Raw genomic sequence first — 19,519 nt, 5'->3', positions numbered from 1 at the left:
CTCGAACTCCTGACCTCAAGTGACCTACCTTCCTCAGCTTCCCAAAGTGCTGGGGATTACAGGCCTGAGCCACCAGCTCCAGCCGTGTCTTCACTTTCAAAATTAGTTACTTCTCTAGTTTGTTTTTTTTTGTTTGTTTTTTGTTTTTTGTTTTTTTTTTGAGACAAGAGTCTTACTCTGTGACCCAGACTAGAGTGCAGTGGCACAATCTCAGCTCACTGCAACCTCTGCCTCCCAGGTTCAAGTGATTCTCCTGCCTCAGCCTCCCAAGTAGCTGGGATTACAGGGACCTGCCTCCACACCCAGCTATTTTAGTAGAGACAGGGTATCACCATGTTGGCCAGGCTGGTCTTGAACTCCTGACCTCAAGTGATCCGCCTGCCTCGGCCTCCGAAAATGCTGGGATTACAGGCCTGAGCCACCACCCCTGGCCTCAGTTTATTTTTCTAAGTGGTGAAGTTTTGCTGGAGATAAAAAGGAAGGAGGGTAATACTCAATTAAGAAAAACAATCTCTGGCTATAGTTAATATTTCAAGATAGGCACATTCACATTGATACATGTAAAGTACAAATGCAGGCAGGATTTTTGGTAAATCTTACAGAAAAAAAACCATGTACAGTAAAAAAAAAAAAAAGATTTTAAAATGAACTTTTATCTTTAAAATTTTTCCCCTTGTCTGAAACTTCTTAGAATCGTAAAATGTTAAAATTGAAAAAGACTGCTGGGCATGGTGGCTCATGTCTGTAATCTCAGGAGTTTGAGACTAGCCTAGGTAACGTGGTGAAACCCTGGCCACATCTCTACAAAAGAAACAAAAATTAGCCGAGTGTGATGGCACGTGCCTGTTGTCTCCCTGTTGGGAGACAGAAGCAGGAGGATTTCTTGAGTCCAGGAGTTCAAGACCAGCTTGGGCAACATGGCTAGACCCTGTGTCTACTTCTCCCATGCCCCGCCAAAAAAAAAAGAGTATTTATAAGTGCTAAGCATAGAGTAGATACTCAGTATATAAAGGTGTTTGGCATAGAGTAGATAATAAATGTTGGTTATCCTAAATTTAAAAGAAAGTTGTTTACTTAACAAGTAAGTCACTGTTAGCTCAAAGTGTGTCATTGTGAAATTTTAAAAAGATTCCTCTTCCAGGTAGACATAGTCCCATGGGTACATTGGAGAATAGAGTGAAGGCTGGATTTAGCCTCCCTTAGACACTTTACCTGGAGCTCTTGTGCAGTAAGCAATCTGTACAACTGTGCAGCGATTCCAAATACAGTATTCATTTGCTTCTCTTTTGAAATTCCTGCAGATTCTGAATTATATGTGGGAGTAGGACTGTACCACATGTTGTAGCCACCTAAGTCAGAATTCTTGGATCATTTTCTCTGATTCAATAGTTCTAATTGTTAAATATTCATAATTGTTTTAGATATATCATTTTTGAATGTAATCTATTCCATATTGGCACCATCTTTTTTTTCTTCATTTCAGTTTTTATTTAATTTTTATACCTTTTACTTTGAGAACTGTAGATTCATTTGCAGTTTTAAGAAATAATATTCGCTGGGTTCTGTGGCTCATGCCTGTGATCCCAGCACTTGGGAGACCGAGGCAGGCGGATCATTTGAGCCCAGGAGTTTGAGACCAGCCTGGGCAACATGGTGAGACCCTATCTCTACAAAAAACACAAAAATTAGCCAGGTGTGGTGGCACACATCTGTAGTCCCAGCTACTTGGGAGGCTGAGGTAGGAGGATTGTTTGAGCCCAGGAGGTGGAGGTTGCATTGAGCCAAGATCATGCCACTGCACTCCAGCCTGGGTGACAGAGTAAGACACTGTCTTTAAAAAAAAAAAAGGGAAAATAAATAATACTGAGAGATCCATATACCCTTCCCCAGGCAATTTCTTGGAATGATAGCATCCTGTTACTATTGTACAATAACACAACTAGGAAATTGACTTTGATACCATCCAGTGACCTTACTCAGATTTCATCAGTTTTACATGTACTTGTGTGTGTGTGTGTGTGTGTGTGTATCATATGCTGTACAATTTTATTTCATGTTAGATTCGTGTGGCCACCACAGTCAAGATACAGAACAGTTCCATCACAAGGCTCCCTGGTGGTACCCTGATACAGCCACAGCCACCTTCCCTGGCAAACCCCTGGTGACTACTAATCTGTTCTCTAAAATTTTGGCATTTCAAGAATGTTATGTGAGTAAAATCATACAGTATGTAACCTTTTGACACTTTTTTTTTTCCCTATTGGTTGCATGAATCAGTAGTTCATGGTTGTACCACAGGTTTAACCATTCATTTCGCTGAAGGACATTGGGATTGTTTCCATGTTTTGGCTATTGTGAATAAAGCTGTTAGGAACGTTTGTGTACAGGTTTTTGTGTGGACGTAAGTTTTCATTTCTCTGTGGTAAATAGCCAAGAATGTAATTGTTGAGTTGTATGGTAAACATATGTTTAGCTTTGTAGGAAACTGCCATACCGTCTCTCAGAGTATGTGTGTATCATGTTACATTCCTCCCAGCAAAGTATAACTCATCCAGGTCCTCTGCATCCTTGCCACCATGACCAGTCTTGATAAAACACTTTGGCGACTACTGTTAACTAGTCTCTCTCATTTTAAGAAAATCAGAGCTGACTGACTTCTTACATGTGTCTTCAGGTTCTCTAGAATGAGACCTTTGGTTACTTATATCAGTTTGACTTGGCAATTGGCCCTTAAATATTTGGAGGAATTCACCAGTGAAGCCATCTAGTATTCTTAAATCTTTTATACAATACTTCAATTTATGTTTTTCCATCAATATCTATATTAATCATTTTCTATGTCCTTCATCTGAATAAGACAGATACTTTAATGTTCTTCTGGTTTTCCTTCTCTCAGCCTCTCTTCCTACCCTTATAAATATTCCTGTTGATAGCATCTGAGATTCTAGTTTTGAATGTTAGTAATGTTTTTTCCCCAGTCAGTGCATATTTAGACTTAAAGGTTTTGCTCGTTTCTCTGCTTACTCTTTTCTTACGCCTTGTTTGTTATTCTTCCATTAATTTTTTTAAAAAACAATCCAGATATATATCTTTGAGTAATTCTTTCATCAGAAGTCTGAAGGAAGCAAACTTTTTGGATCCTTGCATATAAAAAAAGTCTTTATTTCACTCTCCTTCTTGAGCAGGAGTTGGAGTAGGCATAGAATTCTAAATGTAAAACTATATCCAAGTGTCCCAGGACAATTCGTTGAAAAGACTATTTATTCCCCACTGAATAGCCTTGTCACCCTTGTCAAAAAAATCCATTGACTATGGATGTTAGGGTTTACTTTTGGACTCTCAATTCCATTCATTTAATCTGTATGTCCATCCATATGCCAGTACCACAGTTTTTGAATACTGTATCTTTGCAGAAAGTTTTGAAATTAGGAAGTATGAGTCTTCTTTCACTTCTTTTTCAAGATTGTTTTGGTATTCTGGGTTTCTTGCTTTTTTCCCTCTGAGGTATAGGATTAGCTTGTTCATTTTGGCAAAACAAACAAAAAGGTAGTTGAAATTTTAATATTGTTTGATTCTCTTTTGTGTCTTAACTTTTTAATATACTTTTCTATAATACTTCTTCATGCTTGGGTACTTCTTCATGCTTGGGTTTTATGCTCATTCATCTTTATCTGTGAGTCCTAGTTAGCCTTGCTGTGAGTGTTACGTCTGTTTATTGCAGCAGGTCTCCATGGATTGTGGATAGGGATGGAATAAGCAATGAGATGAAGTGTAGTAGTTGCCAGGCTTCTTCAGTGTGACTGTCCCCTCTTCTGCCTGGGTGTTAATATCCCCACATACCCAAGACTGGGTAATTTATAAAGAAAAGAGGTTTAATTGACTCACAGTTCTACGTGACTAGAGAGACCTCACAATCATGGCCAAAGGCAAATGAGGAGCAAAGCCACATCTTACATGGTGGCAGGCAAGAAAGCTTGTACAGGGGGACTCCCATTTATAAAGCTATCAGATCTCAAGAGATTTATTCTCTTGAGAACAGTATGGGGGAAACTGCCCCCATTATTCAATTATTTCCACCTGGCTCTGCCCTTGACATGTAGGGATTATTACAATTCAAGGTGAGATTTAGGTGAAGAGACAGCCAAACCATATCATACAATATACTATATTATGTAAATTTATCAATTGATACAAATTGAGCTAAAAGTCTAAAGGGATACAAGAGTAAAATAAAATGCATTTCAATAATTTAAAAAAAAATATCCCCACAGGGTTCTACCTTCTCTGTCTGATCCCAGTGTTCACACTCATTGTTCTAGCTAGAGAGTGACACCTTTGTTGTTTTTGCCACTGTTCCCATCTGGGAACAAACACCTCTGTTCTATAGTGCTTGACTCAAAGAGGTAAATGGCTGGGAGGGGTTAACCTGCTATGTAACTTCTGTGCTACGCTCCAATCACTTAGGCTGTAAATGTTTAAAATGGTTTCACTTCTTCCTGCTGTCTTTTACCTTGGGGTTGAGTTGACTCTGAGAGTTGGTCCCTCCACTTGCCCTGGTCCTCTGCTCTTAGTGTCTTAGTTGACTCTGAGAGTTGGTCCCTCTACTTGACCTGGTCCTCTGCTCTTGGTGTGTAGGACTGTGGTGTTTTCTTTAGTCTGATTATACCCACTTTTCATCGTCCAGTGATTCCTCATAGTATTAGTCCACTAAGGGCATTTCTTGTTTTCTTGTAATTATGTTTTTTTTTTTTTAATGACTTTTTTTTTGTTATTTGGGAGATTTTAGGGGAAGGTGAGCTTGCTCACAGTGTGCTCAGCCTACCATTTTAATTCAGCCAATGACTATGTTACATTTATAGCAAAGTAAACATAGTAAAAAAGAGAAAAAAATTAAAAACTAGCAGAAAATAAAATATTGATGAAATAATTGAAGAAATTATTATTATTATTTTTGTGGAGACAGAGTCTCGCTCTGTTGCCCAGGCTGGAGTGCAGTGGCATGATCTTGGTTTACTGCAACTTCCGCCTCCTGGGCTCAAGCACTTCTCCTGCCTCAGCCTCCTGAGTAGCCAGGACTACAGGCACATGACACCATGCCCAGCTAATTTTTTTTGTATTTTAGCAGAGACGGGGTTTCACCATGTTGGCCAGGCTGGTCTCGAACTCCTGACCTCAGGTGATCTGCCTGTCTCAGCCTCCCAAAGTGCTGGGATTACAGGTGTGAGCCACCACACCTGGCTTATGTTTTTGTTTTGAAGAGTCTAAGCTATCACTTAGGAAGGTTGGCACTTTGCATATATAAAAATTAAAACTTCAATGAATGAAAGTTCAGACCAATAATATATTTATATGGAACTGGAGAGGCATATATTTATTTAAAAATTTAATAAGTACATTTGTGTTGGTGTAACACTGTTATGTTGCTAGTTTCTCTTTTTTCTGCTCTTTGGGTGAAAGAATAAAACGGGTTCTGAAGTCAGTGCCTGCCTTGATTGAATAACTTCAGCAGAGTCAACAGGAGTCTATGCATACAAACTTATGCTGGTTGCTGAGAGAGAGACATGCCAAAGATGTTTGACAGAAGCCCTGAGAAAACATAAAAAGGGTTTTTTATTACAGTTTTGGTTTGTCAATTATTTTTGTGTTTTTTTTTTTTGTTTTGTTTTTGAGACAGAGTCTCGCTCTGTCGCCCAGGCTGGCTGGAGTGCAGTGGCGCGATCTCGGCTCACCACAGCCTCTGCCTCTTAGGTTCCAGCGATTCTCCTGTCTCAGCCTCCTGAGTAGCTGGATTTACCAGGCACCTGCCACCATGCCTGACTAATTTTCATATATTTTTAGTAGAGATGGGATTTTGACATGTTGGCCAGGCTGATCTCAAACTCCTGGCCTCAAGTGATCTGCCTGCCTTGGCCTCTTAAAGCTCTGGGATTACAGGCGTGAGCCACCATGCCAGGCCTGGTTTGGTAATTTTTAATGTTATTCCCTCAGTGTTACTCCAAAGTAGTTTTTTGTATTTTTCCATTGTAAAATCACATATCCTAGAATTTATGGATAACATAAAAGGGGTAATAACCTCAAGCCCAATCATAACCAGTGTTAAGACTTTGGTATGTTTCTTTCCAGTATTTTTTTATAATCACTTTTTTAAAAAATTAAAATAATACAGTATTGTTTTTCTTCCAGTCTAAAAGTAATGCCTACTCAGAGAGCTTGGAAAATAAAGACCATCATAAAGGGGAAAAAACAAAAATAATGTATTAGAACCATCCAAAGATAACTACAGTCAAATAAATTAATTTGATGTAATCTTTCCTGTATTTTTTCTGAATATATAAAAATACTTTTTTCTTTGCTAAAATGGTGTCATACTTAACACTACTTTGTACATTGTATTTTTCATTTGCAATATATTGTGAATGTTTTGTCATGTTAATAAATAGTTTTGTATATACTCTTTAGTGGTGTGTAGAATATGAGCATATTTAAGTATGTTTATTTAGCATACTTAACCATCCCCTGTCACTGGACATTGAAAGTGTTTCTAATTTTTTACCATTATAAATAATACCATAGTTAATATCTTTGTCCATACATCTTTCCATGCATCTATGATTGTTTCTTTAGGAATAGATTCCTAGAAGTGGAATAGCTGGGTCAAAGGGTATGTACATTTTAACGCTTTTGATACATAAAAATGTCAAATTTTAAGCTAATCACTTGTTATATTATGTCCTGTATTGCTAATTGTTTTATGTGTCTGTCTTGTCTCCCTAATTAGAATGTAAACTTAAGGGCAAGGGAGGTTTCTTATATATTTAATGTATCCTTTGACAGTGTGGTTTACAGTTTTGGACCCTGGAGTCATCTCAACACATACTGTATTGATTTAAAACAATGGTTCTCTAGACTGTTGAATGTCATAAACCTGTACACTAAAATATATATGTACTTATATTTATCCATATATGTATATTTAGAGTAGAGATGGGCTTGCAAATTTTCAGCTTTTCCATGAGAGAATATTAAAAAGAAAACCAAGTACTGTTTTCTTATCAGCATCATTTCATAAAGTAAAGAATATTTAACAACAAAAAGGTTCTAATCTCTGAAAAAAGGGCAGGCCTTTAAACGGAACATTTTAGCTTTTTGAAAAACTTACTGCCTTGTCCATATTTTTCTCATTTTGTGTTGGACTGGTGAATCTTCACCTTAGCCTAGCAGTTGTCAGTAGACCAACATTAGGGAATCACTGATTTAAAAGACTTAGAATATTAAAAGATAAATCCTTTTGCAAAATAAATAATTCTTCCCCTTGTCCATGAGTCTGTATTCTCTACAAAATTAAGTACAAATGTGCAAGTGATGCCATTTCATTATACAGAATTGGTATATATCTATGTACAAGTTCTGTAGTAAGCAAACTAGACCCTGCTGATGGACATCTGAATATATATTTCCAGTTGCCAAAAATAAAAACTGTTCTTTTTCTAGAGAATTTAAGATAGGATAAATATGGTGTAGTGGAAAGAGGCAAGTTTTTAGAGTCAGAAGGCCTCGCTTGAATCCTGGCTCTGGCATTAAGTCATTTAGTTTTCCTTTAGCTTCCTTGCTTGAAACATTAGGATGATACTATCTTCTTCAAAGTGTTTTGGTAGCTCCTATTACAGCAGTTCCTTCACTATCATGTAATTATTTGTTTACACATCTGCCTTCCTCATGAGACCATGGGCTCCGAAGAGCAGGAGTCATGTCCTCGTTTTGCAATCTCAGGTCCTAGCATAGGGCTCCAGGCATAGCAGATGCTAAATAAAATGATTGTTGAATCAATACAGGATTGTTGTGAGAATTATATGAGGTAATATATGTGAAAACTCTTTGTAAACCCTAAACATTATACAAGTGTTAATTGTTTTTATTGTCAATAACAGCTATCTTTGAGAGCTATCAAAACCTTTGGGAAAAGAGAAAATTATCCCATTTAACAGTTCTATTAATTTATTAGGTTTTTCTTCTATTTTATAAGAAAACATATTTTAATTGAGGTTAACATGGAGGTAATTTGCTTCCTGGGAAGACAGATGAGCCCCTTCCCTCCTTTCCCCTGTGGAAGTGCTAAGATATTAAATGTTTGTTTAATTTAGTTGCTGTTTTAAAATTTAATTATAGTAGGGACAGCTTATTTAATATTTAAAGAATGGTGCCCATTGCTTTATCTTCTTAACCATATAATTAATATAACCTTGAAGGGAACAGGAGCCTCTGTTATGTCCAGTTAGTTTCAGAGCTCCATTTTGAAATTAACTGACTTAAAAATGTCATCATTTCTAATCTGTTCATAAAGCTCCTGGTGAATTTTTGCCACAAGATGGCATTGGTGATTATTGAGTGCACATACTATTGAACCAGAATTCTGAAAAACTGCACAAAATTGTATTCTTTTGGGGGTAAGAGTTGAAAACCTTCATCACTGCTTATATGTTAATTTAATTTTGACTTCCAAAACAGGGTTAAATGCTACTTTACATCACTTTCTTTCTGTATTCAAGTATTGTTTTGTTTCCTGTTTTTCTGTCTTTATAACTACAGTGACTATGTATTATTTGCCATGTGTTGTATGTGTCTGACTTATTGCTGATAATTGTGGTAACAGGTAAGAAGAAAATACGATGGGACCCAGTTAGGAGGCGCTTCATTCAGTCCTGTCCCATCATAAGGATCCCTAACAGGTTTTTGAGAGGTGGGTGATAACTAGCAAGAGATCTGTGCTTCATATGGGTTAAAGGGAACTTTGAATGAATTTTCTAAACTCAAAACTCTGGTTTTTAAAAATCATCTAGCTAATGAAACAATTGGAATAAGAAAAATCTAGAACTTAATTTTAAACCTGTTGTTGGCCACAATTGGGCTTGTAAGTTTCAGGGAGTTAGAATCACTTACTGTATTATTAGATGGTAGAGATAAATCATCTCTCTGATAAAAATGGTATTCCACAGTAGCCATATTAGAAAGAATTTTGAGTGAATAATCTATAAAATATGGATGTGGGAAAGAATTTTCTAAATATGATTCTAAGGAAGAAGTAAAAGATTATGTGATGGTATAAACTAAAAAACCTCTTATGTCAAATGTCATATATTAAAAGATAAAAAAGAGAATTATTTGTAACAAAGGGGTAATATGAATATATAAAGAGTTCTTATAAACCAATAGGTTAAAAACAAATGCCCACTAGAAAAATAGGTAAAAGGATATAGAATTATCAGTTTGTTAAAAAGAAGTGCCAATAATTACGAAGAAATATTTTTACTATTATTATAAACACAACAATTAAAACAATAAGATATTTTTACCTATTAGATGAGCAAAGACCAAAAATAAGAATACCCAATGTTGGCAAGGGTATGGGAAGATAAAGCTCATATATTGAAGGAAGTGTAAATTTTATACAACTTTTCTGAAACCAATTTGGTAATATGTATTAAAAACCTTAGAAATGTTCACACCCTTTGACCTAGCAGTTTTTACTTTTAGAAATGTTGCATTCCTTCTACTTTTTATTTTTTCTACTAAAACATACTCCATACTGAAAAAAGAAAATCTCAAAAGAGGGTTGAAAACTGATTCACACTATTTTTCTAGATACAACAAATTGTCACACAAGCCTACTTAATGTTGTAATTTAGACTATATTAAATTATTTACAACCCAGTGTATCTAATTTTAAGTGGAGTTTTTTTTTTTTTTTTTTTTTAAAAACCTAGGAAAAAATCCTGCAACTGCTATAGATGTTTCTATATCTAGTTCCTAACCTATTTTTGGCACCCGAGCTCCAGATCATGCATAAAATCAGCCGTAAAATGGGTCAAGATAAGATCCTGAAGATGGTGTACCACCTTTTAGCATGAGTAAATTTTGTTAGAAAAAATTAAGGGCCAGGCTGGGTGGCTCATACCTGTAATCCCAGCTCTTTGGGAGGCCAAGGTGAGCAGATTGCTTGAGTCCAGGAGTTCAAGACCAGCCTGGACAACACGGTGAAACCCTGTCTCTATAAAAAATACAAAAATTAGCCGGGCATGGTAGTGCACACTTACAGTCCCAGCTATTTGGGAGGCTGAGGTGGGAGGATCACTTGAGCCCAGGAGGCAGAGGTTGCAGTGAGCCATGATTGCGCCACTGCATTCCAGCCTGAGCGATAAAGTGAGACTTTTCTCAAAAAAAAAAAGAAAAATATTAGGTGATTTTAGTATTATATGACAGGAAAGCCATTGTACACACGGCCAAGCAGGCATGTCTAATTCTATAGCATTTTTTCTTTTTTCTATTTATAAATTAGAATGCCAATTTCCCAGTTTCCAATGAGAAATCTAACTTGTGCTGAATAAAGCATAAATTAAACTTCATTTAATTATATTAATAATTATAATTATGCATACTAAATATAAGCATAATTAAGGAATTGTTTAGGATGTATAATTCAACATAATGATATAGAACATGTAAACATAAAAAATAGTGACATAACAGGTTGTTTCTGTATGGTAGGGATTTTATTTTCTTTTGTATGGTGTTTGTTTTTCAATTTTTTGATTGTGGAAAAAAAGATTGCACAGGTAAGTTTTATAGCATTGGTTATTTGTAAGCCCTCAATAGCCTCAATCAGTGGTTGAGAAAGGTGGCCCCTGACAGTACTGGAATTGAGGTGGGAGTTAACTCAGCATCAGCAACATCAGGATCACTAGTGGCCTTCTTTTAGTTCTCACCTTCTTTAACCTCTAAGTAGTGTTTGAGGCTGTTGACTACTTGCCCTTCTTAAATTTTTCTATTTTTTTGGGTTGCTGTACTGTATAGTTCTAGATGTTTTCTTCCTGCCTCTTTGATTGTTCATTCTGTTTCCTTCACTAGCTTCTTTCTTCCTGCCCCCTCAAGGTGGGTATTGCTCCAGTGTTCTGTCCTCTCCATTATCTCCTTTAGTTGTCTCATCAACTTTCACAGGCTTAACTCTCTTCGTTTGTTTGTTCGTTCATTCTGTCATTCTTTCAGTATTTCTTGATTGCTTCCTATGTACTGTGCTAGCCTGATGATCTGAGTAATAGAGAATCAGGTAAACAGACAATTACAGAACAGTTTGAGTATAATTATTTGTGGTAAGTGTTCTGATGAGGTAGCATGCTATGGGAGCACACAGAAGAGATACCTGACTCAACTTGGCTGGAGGAGGGTGACAGAGGAGTGGCCATGAGGATGACATCAGAAGGAATGTGCTTAAAGGCTGAGTAGGTATCAGCAAAGGAGGGTTGGATCCTCTCAAACCGTGGGGATCAGGCAGCTTGAGTAAAGGCATTTAAGCAAAACAGGACATGGTGCTTTTAGAGATCTAGAAAGTTCAGCACAGTGGGAAAGGGGTGGACAAAAGAGGCTGGAGAGGGCCCAGACCAAGTGGGCACCACCCAAGTGGGGTTTTCAGGGTCAGATTTGGTTTTTTAGCTAGTGAAGAAATTTAATTAAAGGCTAGTTATGAGATTATTAGTTATCAGTATGCAAAATGATGGAGGCTGAAATGAGGTAGTTGTAACAGGAATGGAGAGTAGGGGCCGGGCATGGTGGCCTGCACCTGCAATCCTAGCAGAGTGAAACCCTGTCTCTCTACATATACACGCACGTACGTACGTACAATTAGCCAGGTGTGGTGGGGGCATGCCTGTAGTCCCAGCTACTGGGGAGGCTGAGGCAGGAGGATTGCTTGCACCTAGGAGTTCGAGGCTGCAGTGAGCTGTAATCATGCCACTGCATTCCAGTCTGGGTGAAAGAGCGAGGCCCTGTCTCATTAAAAAAAAAAAAAAAAAGTAGAGAATTGATTTGACATATAAGGAAGTGGAAATGAAATTAGATGTAGATTTTAGGCAAAGGATAGTAAATTCAGTTTAGTTTCTTCAACCAACCAATAATAGCATTAATAGCATATCCTTTAACACTTGGTCCAAGAGTATTTCCAGGGAATCTTCCTTGGCAGGCCTCTCCCCTCTTTGTTCTGATGGCAGCCTCCGTGTACCTACCTATATCATAGCACTTATTGCACTGACTTGTAGTTGTTTACTTGGCTGTGCCTCCCATTAGACTGTAAGCTCTGTAAGGGCAGGGACAATCGGACAGTGCCTTTCATATCTTTACTCCAGTTTGTAGGATAGTGCATGTAGCAGTTATATCATATGTATTTGAGTTGAATTAAAGTATTGTAAAGGCCACTGTCAGAAAATAGGATGGGACTAACATTTTATTTTGTTCTCAACTTCTCTCTGGTATTGGTGACAGTGAACTAATGAATTGTTGAGAACATGAAAATGCTATTGTTTAATGCTTCAATAGGTTGCCTGGTTTTGTTTGTTTGTTTTTAATTATACTTTTGAAATAGCCACTTTCAAGCCTCATATTTTGGAATTCTTTGTATCACCTCTCTTGGTTCAGATTGTAGACAGTTTATGTCATAGGGCCCATTTTCTGTCACTAGATTCCTTCACTAGGTCCTACATCTTCTCTAAAACATATTTCTACCAATTAAAATTGTGTTGTAGTGAAAACAGTAATGGTGTAATGAAAACAATGGTTTTTATTATAAAATGGCAGACTTAACATACCCATTTACCTTCCCCTACTTCTCAGATGTCATTGGAAATGACAAAACAAACATAAGACAGAGAATAAATCATTGTCATTAAAAAAAAAAAAGAAAAAGAAAAGGGAGACTTTGAAACTAGATTACTTGTGTCTGAATCCAGGATTTGCCCTTTAGCATGACCTTGGGCAAGTTGCTTATTCTTTTTTTGCCTCAGTTGCCTCATATGTAAAATTAGAATGATGATAATAGTATCTGCCTCCTAGAGTTACTATGAAGATCAAGAGAGACAGTATGTACAGAGCACTTAGGAGAGTTTATTTACATATAGCAAATGTTGAATTAATGTTCGCTATCATTATTGTTATTGTTATAATGCCAGAAGGTTTTAGAAATTTTAGGGTACTGGAGAACAATTGGAATTATATCGATGGAGGAACCATCACAGAATAAAGTGCAACCCAGAATAGATGCTCCTGCTGCATGGTAGAGGTCAGAGAGTGTCTTAATAGGGCTCTTTTCTTAAACTCGAAGCACAGAGGCAGCAAGTATAGGAACATGGAGCAGTTTGGGGGGAAAGTGGAATATCAGGGCAGGTAATGAAAAAGTTGCCTTCAAAACAGTTACTTCCCCTACTCCTTCTCTCCCTTCATATAAAGCGCCCTAGCAGTGGCATTAGTTCCAGGATAAGGCCATGAGAACAGTTCAAGGAAAGTAGATTTGCCTTGGGGAGGATTGGGCAGGTACTGGATTAAGACTGGAGGAAGGTGGCCAGGCGTGGTGGCTCACGCCTGTAATCCCAGCACTTTGGGAGGCTGAGGTGGGCGGATCATGAGGTCAGGAGATCGAGACCATCCTAGCTAACATGGTGAAACCCCATCTCTACTAAAAATACAAAAAATTAGCTGGGCATGGTGGCGGGTGCCTGTGGTCCCAGGTACTCGGGAAGCTGAGGCAGGAGAATGGCGTGAACCCGGGAGGCGGAGCTTGCAGTGAGCCAAGATCGTGCCACTGCACTCCAGCCTGGGCAACAGAGCAAGACTCCGTCTCAAAAAAAAAAAAAAAGATACTGGAGGAAGAGTGCACAAAGCAGAGCCTTAGCGAATGGACTTCTGTAGTAGATGGATGAGAAGAGTGGAATGAGAGGAGAACAAGAAAAACAGCTCTGTCAAGGATCCATATGCATAAAGGACAATACAGTCAAAATACAGTCTGCCAATTTTGGCAGTAATAAGGTCAAACTGCTTTCTTTTCTCCACTTGTAAAGGGAAACCTGTTTGTCAGTGTGCCACTTACCTTCAGAGATCCACACTCAGACCTTCCATCCCTCCATTTGGGTTTTGGAGGCAGATTAATACAACTGTTGAGGAAACACATGTTTCTTATAATAACTAAACAATGTAGTCCTTCATTTATAATATGAGTAGGTGATAAAGGCTTACCTACATTTGAGGGAAACTAGACTTAGAAGAGACTAAAATAAACAAATAAAACAGCTGCCTATGGTAGAAACAGAGATAATGAAGAAGTAGAGTGGAACTTGAGGAAGTTCTAACCACAGGATGTATTGTTACAGAGCCAAGAGTGAATTAGATTCATAAATTTAAAAAGCCAGCTTCCTGGCTGGGTGTGGTGGCTCACACCTGTAATCCCAGCACTTTGGGAAGCCAAGGTAGGTGAATCACTTGAGGCTAGGAGTTCAAGACCAGCCTAGCCAACCAACATGGTGAAGCCCCGTCTCTACTAAAAATACGAAAGTTAGCTGGTCTTGGTGGCACACACCTGTAATCCCAGCTATTCGGGAGGCTGAGGCATGAGAATCACTTGAACCTGGGAGGCAGTGGTTGCAGTGAGATGAGATTGTGCCATTGCACTCCAGCCTGGGCAACAGAGCAAGACTCTTGTCTCAAGACAAAACAAAACAAAACAAAAAATGTTTCCATGGATAAAAAGTAATGATTAATGAATTAGTTTTATATTGAATTGATTGCTGACATTAAAATTCAGTTGGAGGGTTAAACAAGACACTTAAGACCAGTTACTTTTCATAAAAATAAAATAGAGGAAATTTGCAGACTATAAAGAAGACCTACAGATGGAAAGTACATGAGGAAAATTCATCCTTTGAGGATAGATCTGAGTGATCAAGTACCCATTTCACAGGAGTTACAGAAGGAAAGATCAGACAATGGAACGGAGAAAATTTAAAAATCTGAGTTTTGGCCGGGCCAGTGGCTCAGACCTGTAATCCTAGCACTTTGGGAGGCCGAGGCGGGTGGATCACGAGGTCTGGAGTTCAAGACCAGCCTGGCCAAGATGGTGAAACCCCCGTTTCTATTAAAAATAGAAAAAAATTAGCCAGGTGTGGCAGGTGCCTGTAATCCCAGCTACTCAGGAGGCTGTGGCAGGGAATTGCTTGAACCCGGGAGGCAGAGTTTGCAGTGAGCTACGATCATGTCACTGCACTCCAGCCTGGGTGACAGAGCAAGACTCAAAAAAAAAAAAAAAAAAAAATCTGAGTTTTCACGTATAAAGGGCATGCCAAGGACCAAACAGGAAAAAATGCAAAAACAAACCAACAAAAAGTACCTCCCTATACGTTACTAAAGTACTTACTATTTCAGAGGTAGAAAACAAGTCACGTAGACTCAAAACTGAAAATCAGACTGGCATGGATTTCTCACCTGCAGCATGGTTTGCTAGAAGATAAATGCCTTCAGTGTTCTGAGGGGAAATTATTCTCAAGAGAGAATTCTGTACCCAGCCTCACTAATGTTTAAGGGGGGGAGTCAAAATAAGATCGCTGAAAGTTTGTGACATACCCCCATTTTGTGACATACCCCAAATTATTTGAAGATATACTCTGATAAAATGAAAAACCCAGCCTGGGAGTGGTAGCTCACGCCTGTAATTCCAGCACTTTGGGAGGCTGAGGCAGGCGGATCACGAGGTCAGGAGTTCGAGACCAGCCTGGCCAACATGGTGAAACCCCGTCTCTACTAAAAATACAAAAATTAGCCGGGCATGGTGGTGGGCATCTGTAATCCCAACTACTCAAGAGGCTGAGGCAGGAGAATCGCTTAAACCCAGGAGGCGGAGGTTGCAGTGAACCAAGATCACACCACTGCACTCCAGCCTGGGCAACAGAGCAAGACTGCATCTCAAAAAACACTTACCATTCATTAAGTGGAAGTGGATCATCATAAAGGTCTTCATCCTTACTGTTTTTACACTGAGAAAGCTGAGGAGGAAGAGGAAAAGGAGGACTTGGGCTTGCTGTCTCAGGGGTGGCAGAGGCAGAGGAAAATTTGCATATAAATAGACTTGTGCAGTTCAAATTCATATTGTTCAAAGGTTAACTGTATAACAGTCTGTAACTAAAATTAAACAAATTGAGAGTAGTGCTAAAGGTCCTAGAATTTTTTGTTTTAAAATTTACAGGTGTAATATTATCTACTAAAAGAAAAATTCAAATAATATAGAAATACATAGGGTGAAAAGTGAAGATCCTTATTGTAAGCATATATAACATTTCTGCAAATCAAGTTCAAAAAAGACAGTTCAATGAGAATGTGTTAGAGGCTTGAGCAGGTGTTCTTAATCTGTTCTTGCACTGGTATAAGTAAATACCTGAGACTGGGTATTTTATAAAGAAGAGGTTTAATTGACTCACGGTTCTGCAGGCTGTATAGGAAGCATGGTAGCATCTGCTTCTGGAGAGGCCTCAGAAAGCTTTTACTCATGGCAAGAGGCAAAGTGGGAGCAGGTGTCTTACATAGCAGGAGCAGGACCAAGAGGCGGTGGGGGGAGGTGCTACACACTTTTAAACAACCAGGTCTTGTGAGAACTCAGTCACTATACAGTACCAAGGAGGTATGGTGCTAAACCATTCACGAGAACTTCGCCCCCATGATCCAGTCACCCCCACCATGCCCCATCTCCAACACTGGGGATTACAATTGAACATGAGATTTGGGTGGGGACACAGATCCAAACCATATCAGCAGGCATTTCCCAAAAGAAAAGTTCAAATGGCCAATAAACATGAAAAGGTGCTCACCCTCATTGTAATGAGAGAAATGAATATTAAAACCACGAGAGCTCTACAAACTCACAGGAATTGCTAAATTAAAAAGACTGACAATGGCGATACCAAATATTGGCAAGGATGTGGAGCAACAGGAATTCTCACATGCTGCCCTTGGATATGTAAATTGGTACAGCCATTTTGAAAAACATTGTGGCTTTACCAAATGAAGGTGAAGATTTACACACATTAAGATTCAGAAATTCCATGTTTAGATTTATAACCAACAGAAATGCGAGCCCCTGTGAACTTGCAGCCTGTGCAAAAATGTTCATAGCAACATTAAGAACCACAAATTTGAAACAACCCAAAATGCCTCTTCACACAACTTAGACTGGATAAATACATTGTGATATATATTCATACAAATAAATAATATTTGGCAAGGGAAATGAACAGACCACCTCTGCTCCCCTAGAACAGGGATGAATCTCAAAAACTTAATTGTGAATAAAAAAGCCTGGAAAGAAAATATACTATATTATTCTACATACTGTTCTATTCAAATACACTTTAAAACCAGGCCAAAATAAACAGTATTGTTTAGAGATGCATACCTAGGTATAATAAAGCTATAAAAAGACAACAGATTTTTACGATTGCCCTAAAAATCAGGAAGCAGGATACTGTAGAAGTGAAGGGAGGTTGGAGGGTGTGATCAAGATGGGCAGGTAGAGGATTTCTGGGTGCTGACAGTATTCTGTTTCTTGACCTGAATGATGGTTATTTGACCTATTTTAATAATTTGTTAAGCTCTTTATACAGTATTCTGTTCCTTGAGCTGGATGGTGGTTACTTGAGCTGGATGGTGGTTACCTGTTCTCTTTTTAATAATTTGTACATTTAAGGCTGGGTGCCGTGGCTCACGCCTGTAATCCCAGCACTTTGGGAGGCTGGATCACCTGAGGTTGGAAGTTTGATACTAGCCTGACCAACATGGTGAAACCCTGCCTCTACTAAAAATACAAAATTAGCTGGGCCTGGTGGCGTAAGCCTGTAATCCCAGCTACTCGGGAGGTTGAGGCAGGAAAATCGCTTGAACCTGGGAGATGGAAGCGGTAAGCCAAGATCACACCATTGCACTCCAGCCTGGGCAACAACAGTGAAACTCCGTCTCAAAAAATAAATTAATTAATAATAATAATTTGTACATTTATATTTATGTAAATTCTAATGCATGCCATATTTAACAATAAAAGGAGTTAAATTTAAAAAGCAAAGATCCTGCCTCACATCTTCACTCAACCACCATTAACAGGCCAGTCTTTCCAGATGTGGTTCTTTCTGAAGAGTGTTAAAAAAATAAAAGTTTGTTTTCCAGAAAGTATTAGGGGTAATAAGATACAGATCTTTGTAGGGGAAAAAAGAAAGCTTATTTCAATAAAATCAGAAAAGTGGGAAAATAAAGCAAGAAAGAGTAGTAAATAAAAAATACATAAGATTGCAGGGACAAATCTAAATAAGAAGAAATCAAGATCAAATGGACCTTATCTGTGGAATGTATTTAGTTTACTACTTTAATAGGCTTAAAGAAAAAGTGTGACTTTGCTGTATTAAATAAAGCATTTAATAAAATTTGGTATTTAATGTGCTCATTTTGTTAAAATGCAACCAGTACCCTTATGACATATATGCTTTTCTGTATGTTACATTTGAATACAAACTTTGTGTTGGGTGCACAGTGGCTCATGCCTGTAATCCCAGCCCTTTGGGAGGCTGAGGCAGGAGGATCTCTTGAGCCCAAGAGTTGGAGACCAGCCTGGACAACACTCTGTCTCTAAAAAAAAACCTGAGAAATTAGCCGGGTATGGCGGCACACACCTGTGGTCCCAGCTACTTGGGAGGCTGAGATGAGAGGATTACTTGAACCTGGGAGGTCAAGGCTACAGTGAGCAGTGATTGCACTGCTACATTCCAGCCTGAGCAACAGAGCAAGACCCTGTCTCAAAAATAAATAAACAAACCCGACATCCATTCCTGGTAAGGGAAAACATTCTTATGCATCCAGGGATAAAAGATTTATGACAGAATACTATAGAAAACCAGTAGTAAATATCATATATGATGTATCATTTATTGATAAGAAACCAATAGCAAACATAATATATAATGGCAAAACCTTACCAATATCCTCATTAAAGTAAAAAAAAACAAGACAAAGATGTCAACTGTCATCTCCACTATTCAACCTTGTTCTGGAGTTTTCAGCCAATACAGTAGAAGACCAGGAAAAAAGAAAAAAAAAAGAAAAGAAAAAAGCACACATATTGGAAAGGAAGAGCTAAAGTTGGCATTAATAACAGATTATCTGATTATCTACCTATAAAATTCAAGATAATTCATGGTAACTAATACTAGAGTTCAGAAAATTGGACAAAAACTTGTAAAAACCACCTTCTTATATATTAACAGCAACCAATTAGAAAATAAAAGAAGTATCTAGTTACAATTGTATGGAAATATATAAAGTACTTAGAAATAAAAAAAACAAGAAAACAATGAAACTATTGATGAAATACAAAAACTTGCTTGGGCGACCAGGTGCCATAGTTCATGCCTGTAATCCCAGCGCTTTGGGAGGCTGAGGTGGGCGGATCACCTTGGGTCAAGAGTTCAAGACCAGCCTGGACAGCATGACGAAACCCAGACTCTACTAAAAATACAAAAATTAGCTGGGCGTCGTGGCGCACGTCTGTAATCCCAGCTACTCAGGCTGAGGCAGGAAAATTGCTCGAACCCAGGAGGCAGAGGTTGCAGTGAGCCAAGATAGCGCCACTACACTCTTGTACCTGGGCGACAAGAGTGAGGCTCCGTCTCAAAAA

General features: G+C 38.3%; 1 protein-coding gene across 1 annotated transcript in view; it reads left to right on the top strand.

Annotated features, from left to right (window-relative positions):
• KLHDC10 (kelch domain containing 10) overlaps nt 1-19,519 on the top strand; it is a gene marked incomplete at its 5' end in the record, with an annotated part of 67,835 nt that overhangs the window by 20,363 nt on the left and 27,953 nt on the right. Inside the window, one exon of the mRNA XM_011995867.1 lies at nt 8,651-8,737. Coding sequence (XP_011851257.1) covers nt 8,651-8,737 — 87 coding nt within the window. The remainder of the gene's footprint in view (nt 1-8,650; nt 8,738-19,519) is intronic.

This window comes from Mandrillus leucophaeus, unplaced genomic scaffold (genome assembly GCF_000951045.1).
Source record: "Mandrillus leucophaeus isolate KB7577 unplaced genomic scaffold, Mleu.le_1.0 Scaffold5, whole genome shotgun sequence".
Taxonomy (NCBI): domain Eukaryota; kingdom Metazoa; phylum Chordata; class Mammalia; order Primates; family Cercopithecidae; genus Mandrillus; species Mandrillus leucophaeus.
The sequence above is the reverse complement of the archived record's forward strand: the minus strand, read 5'-3'. Positions and strand labels throughout refer to the sequence as shown.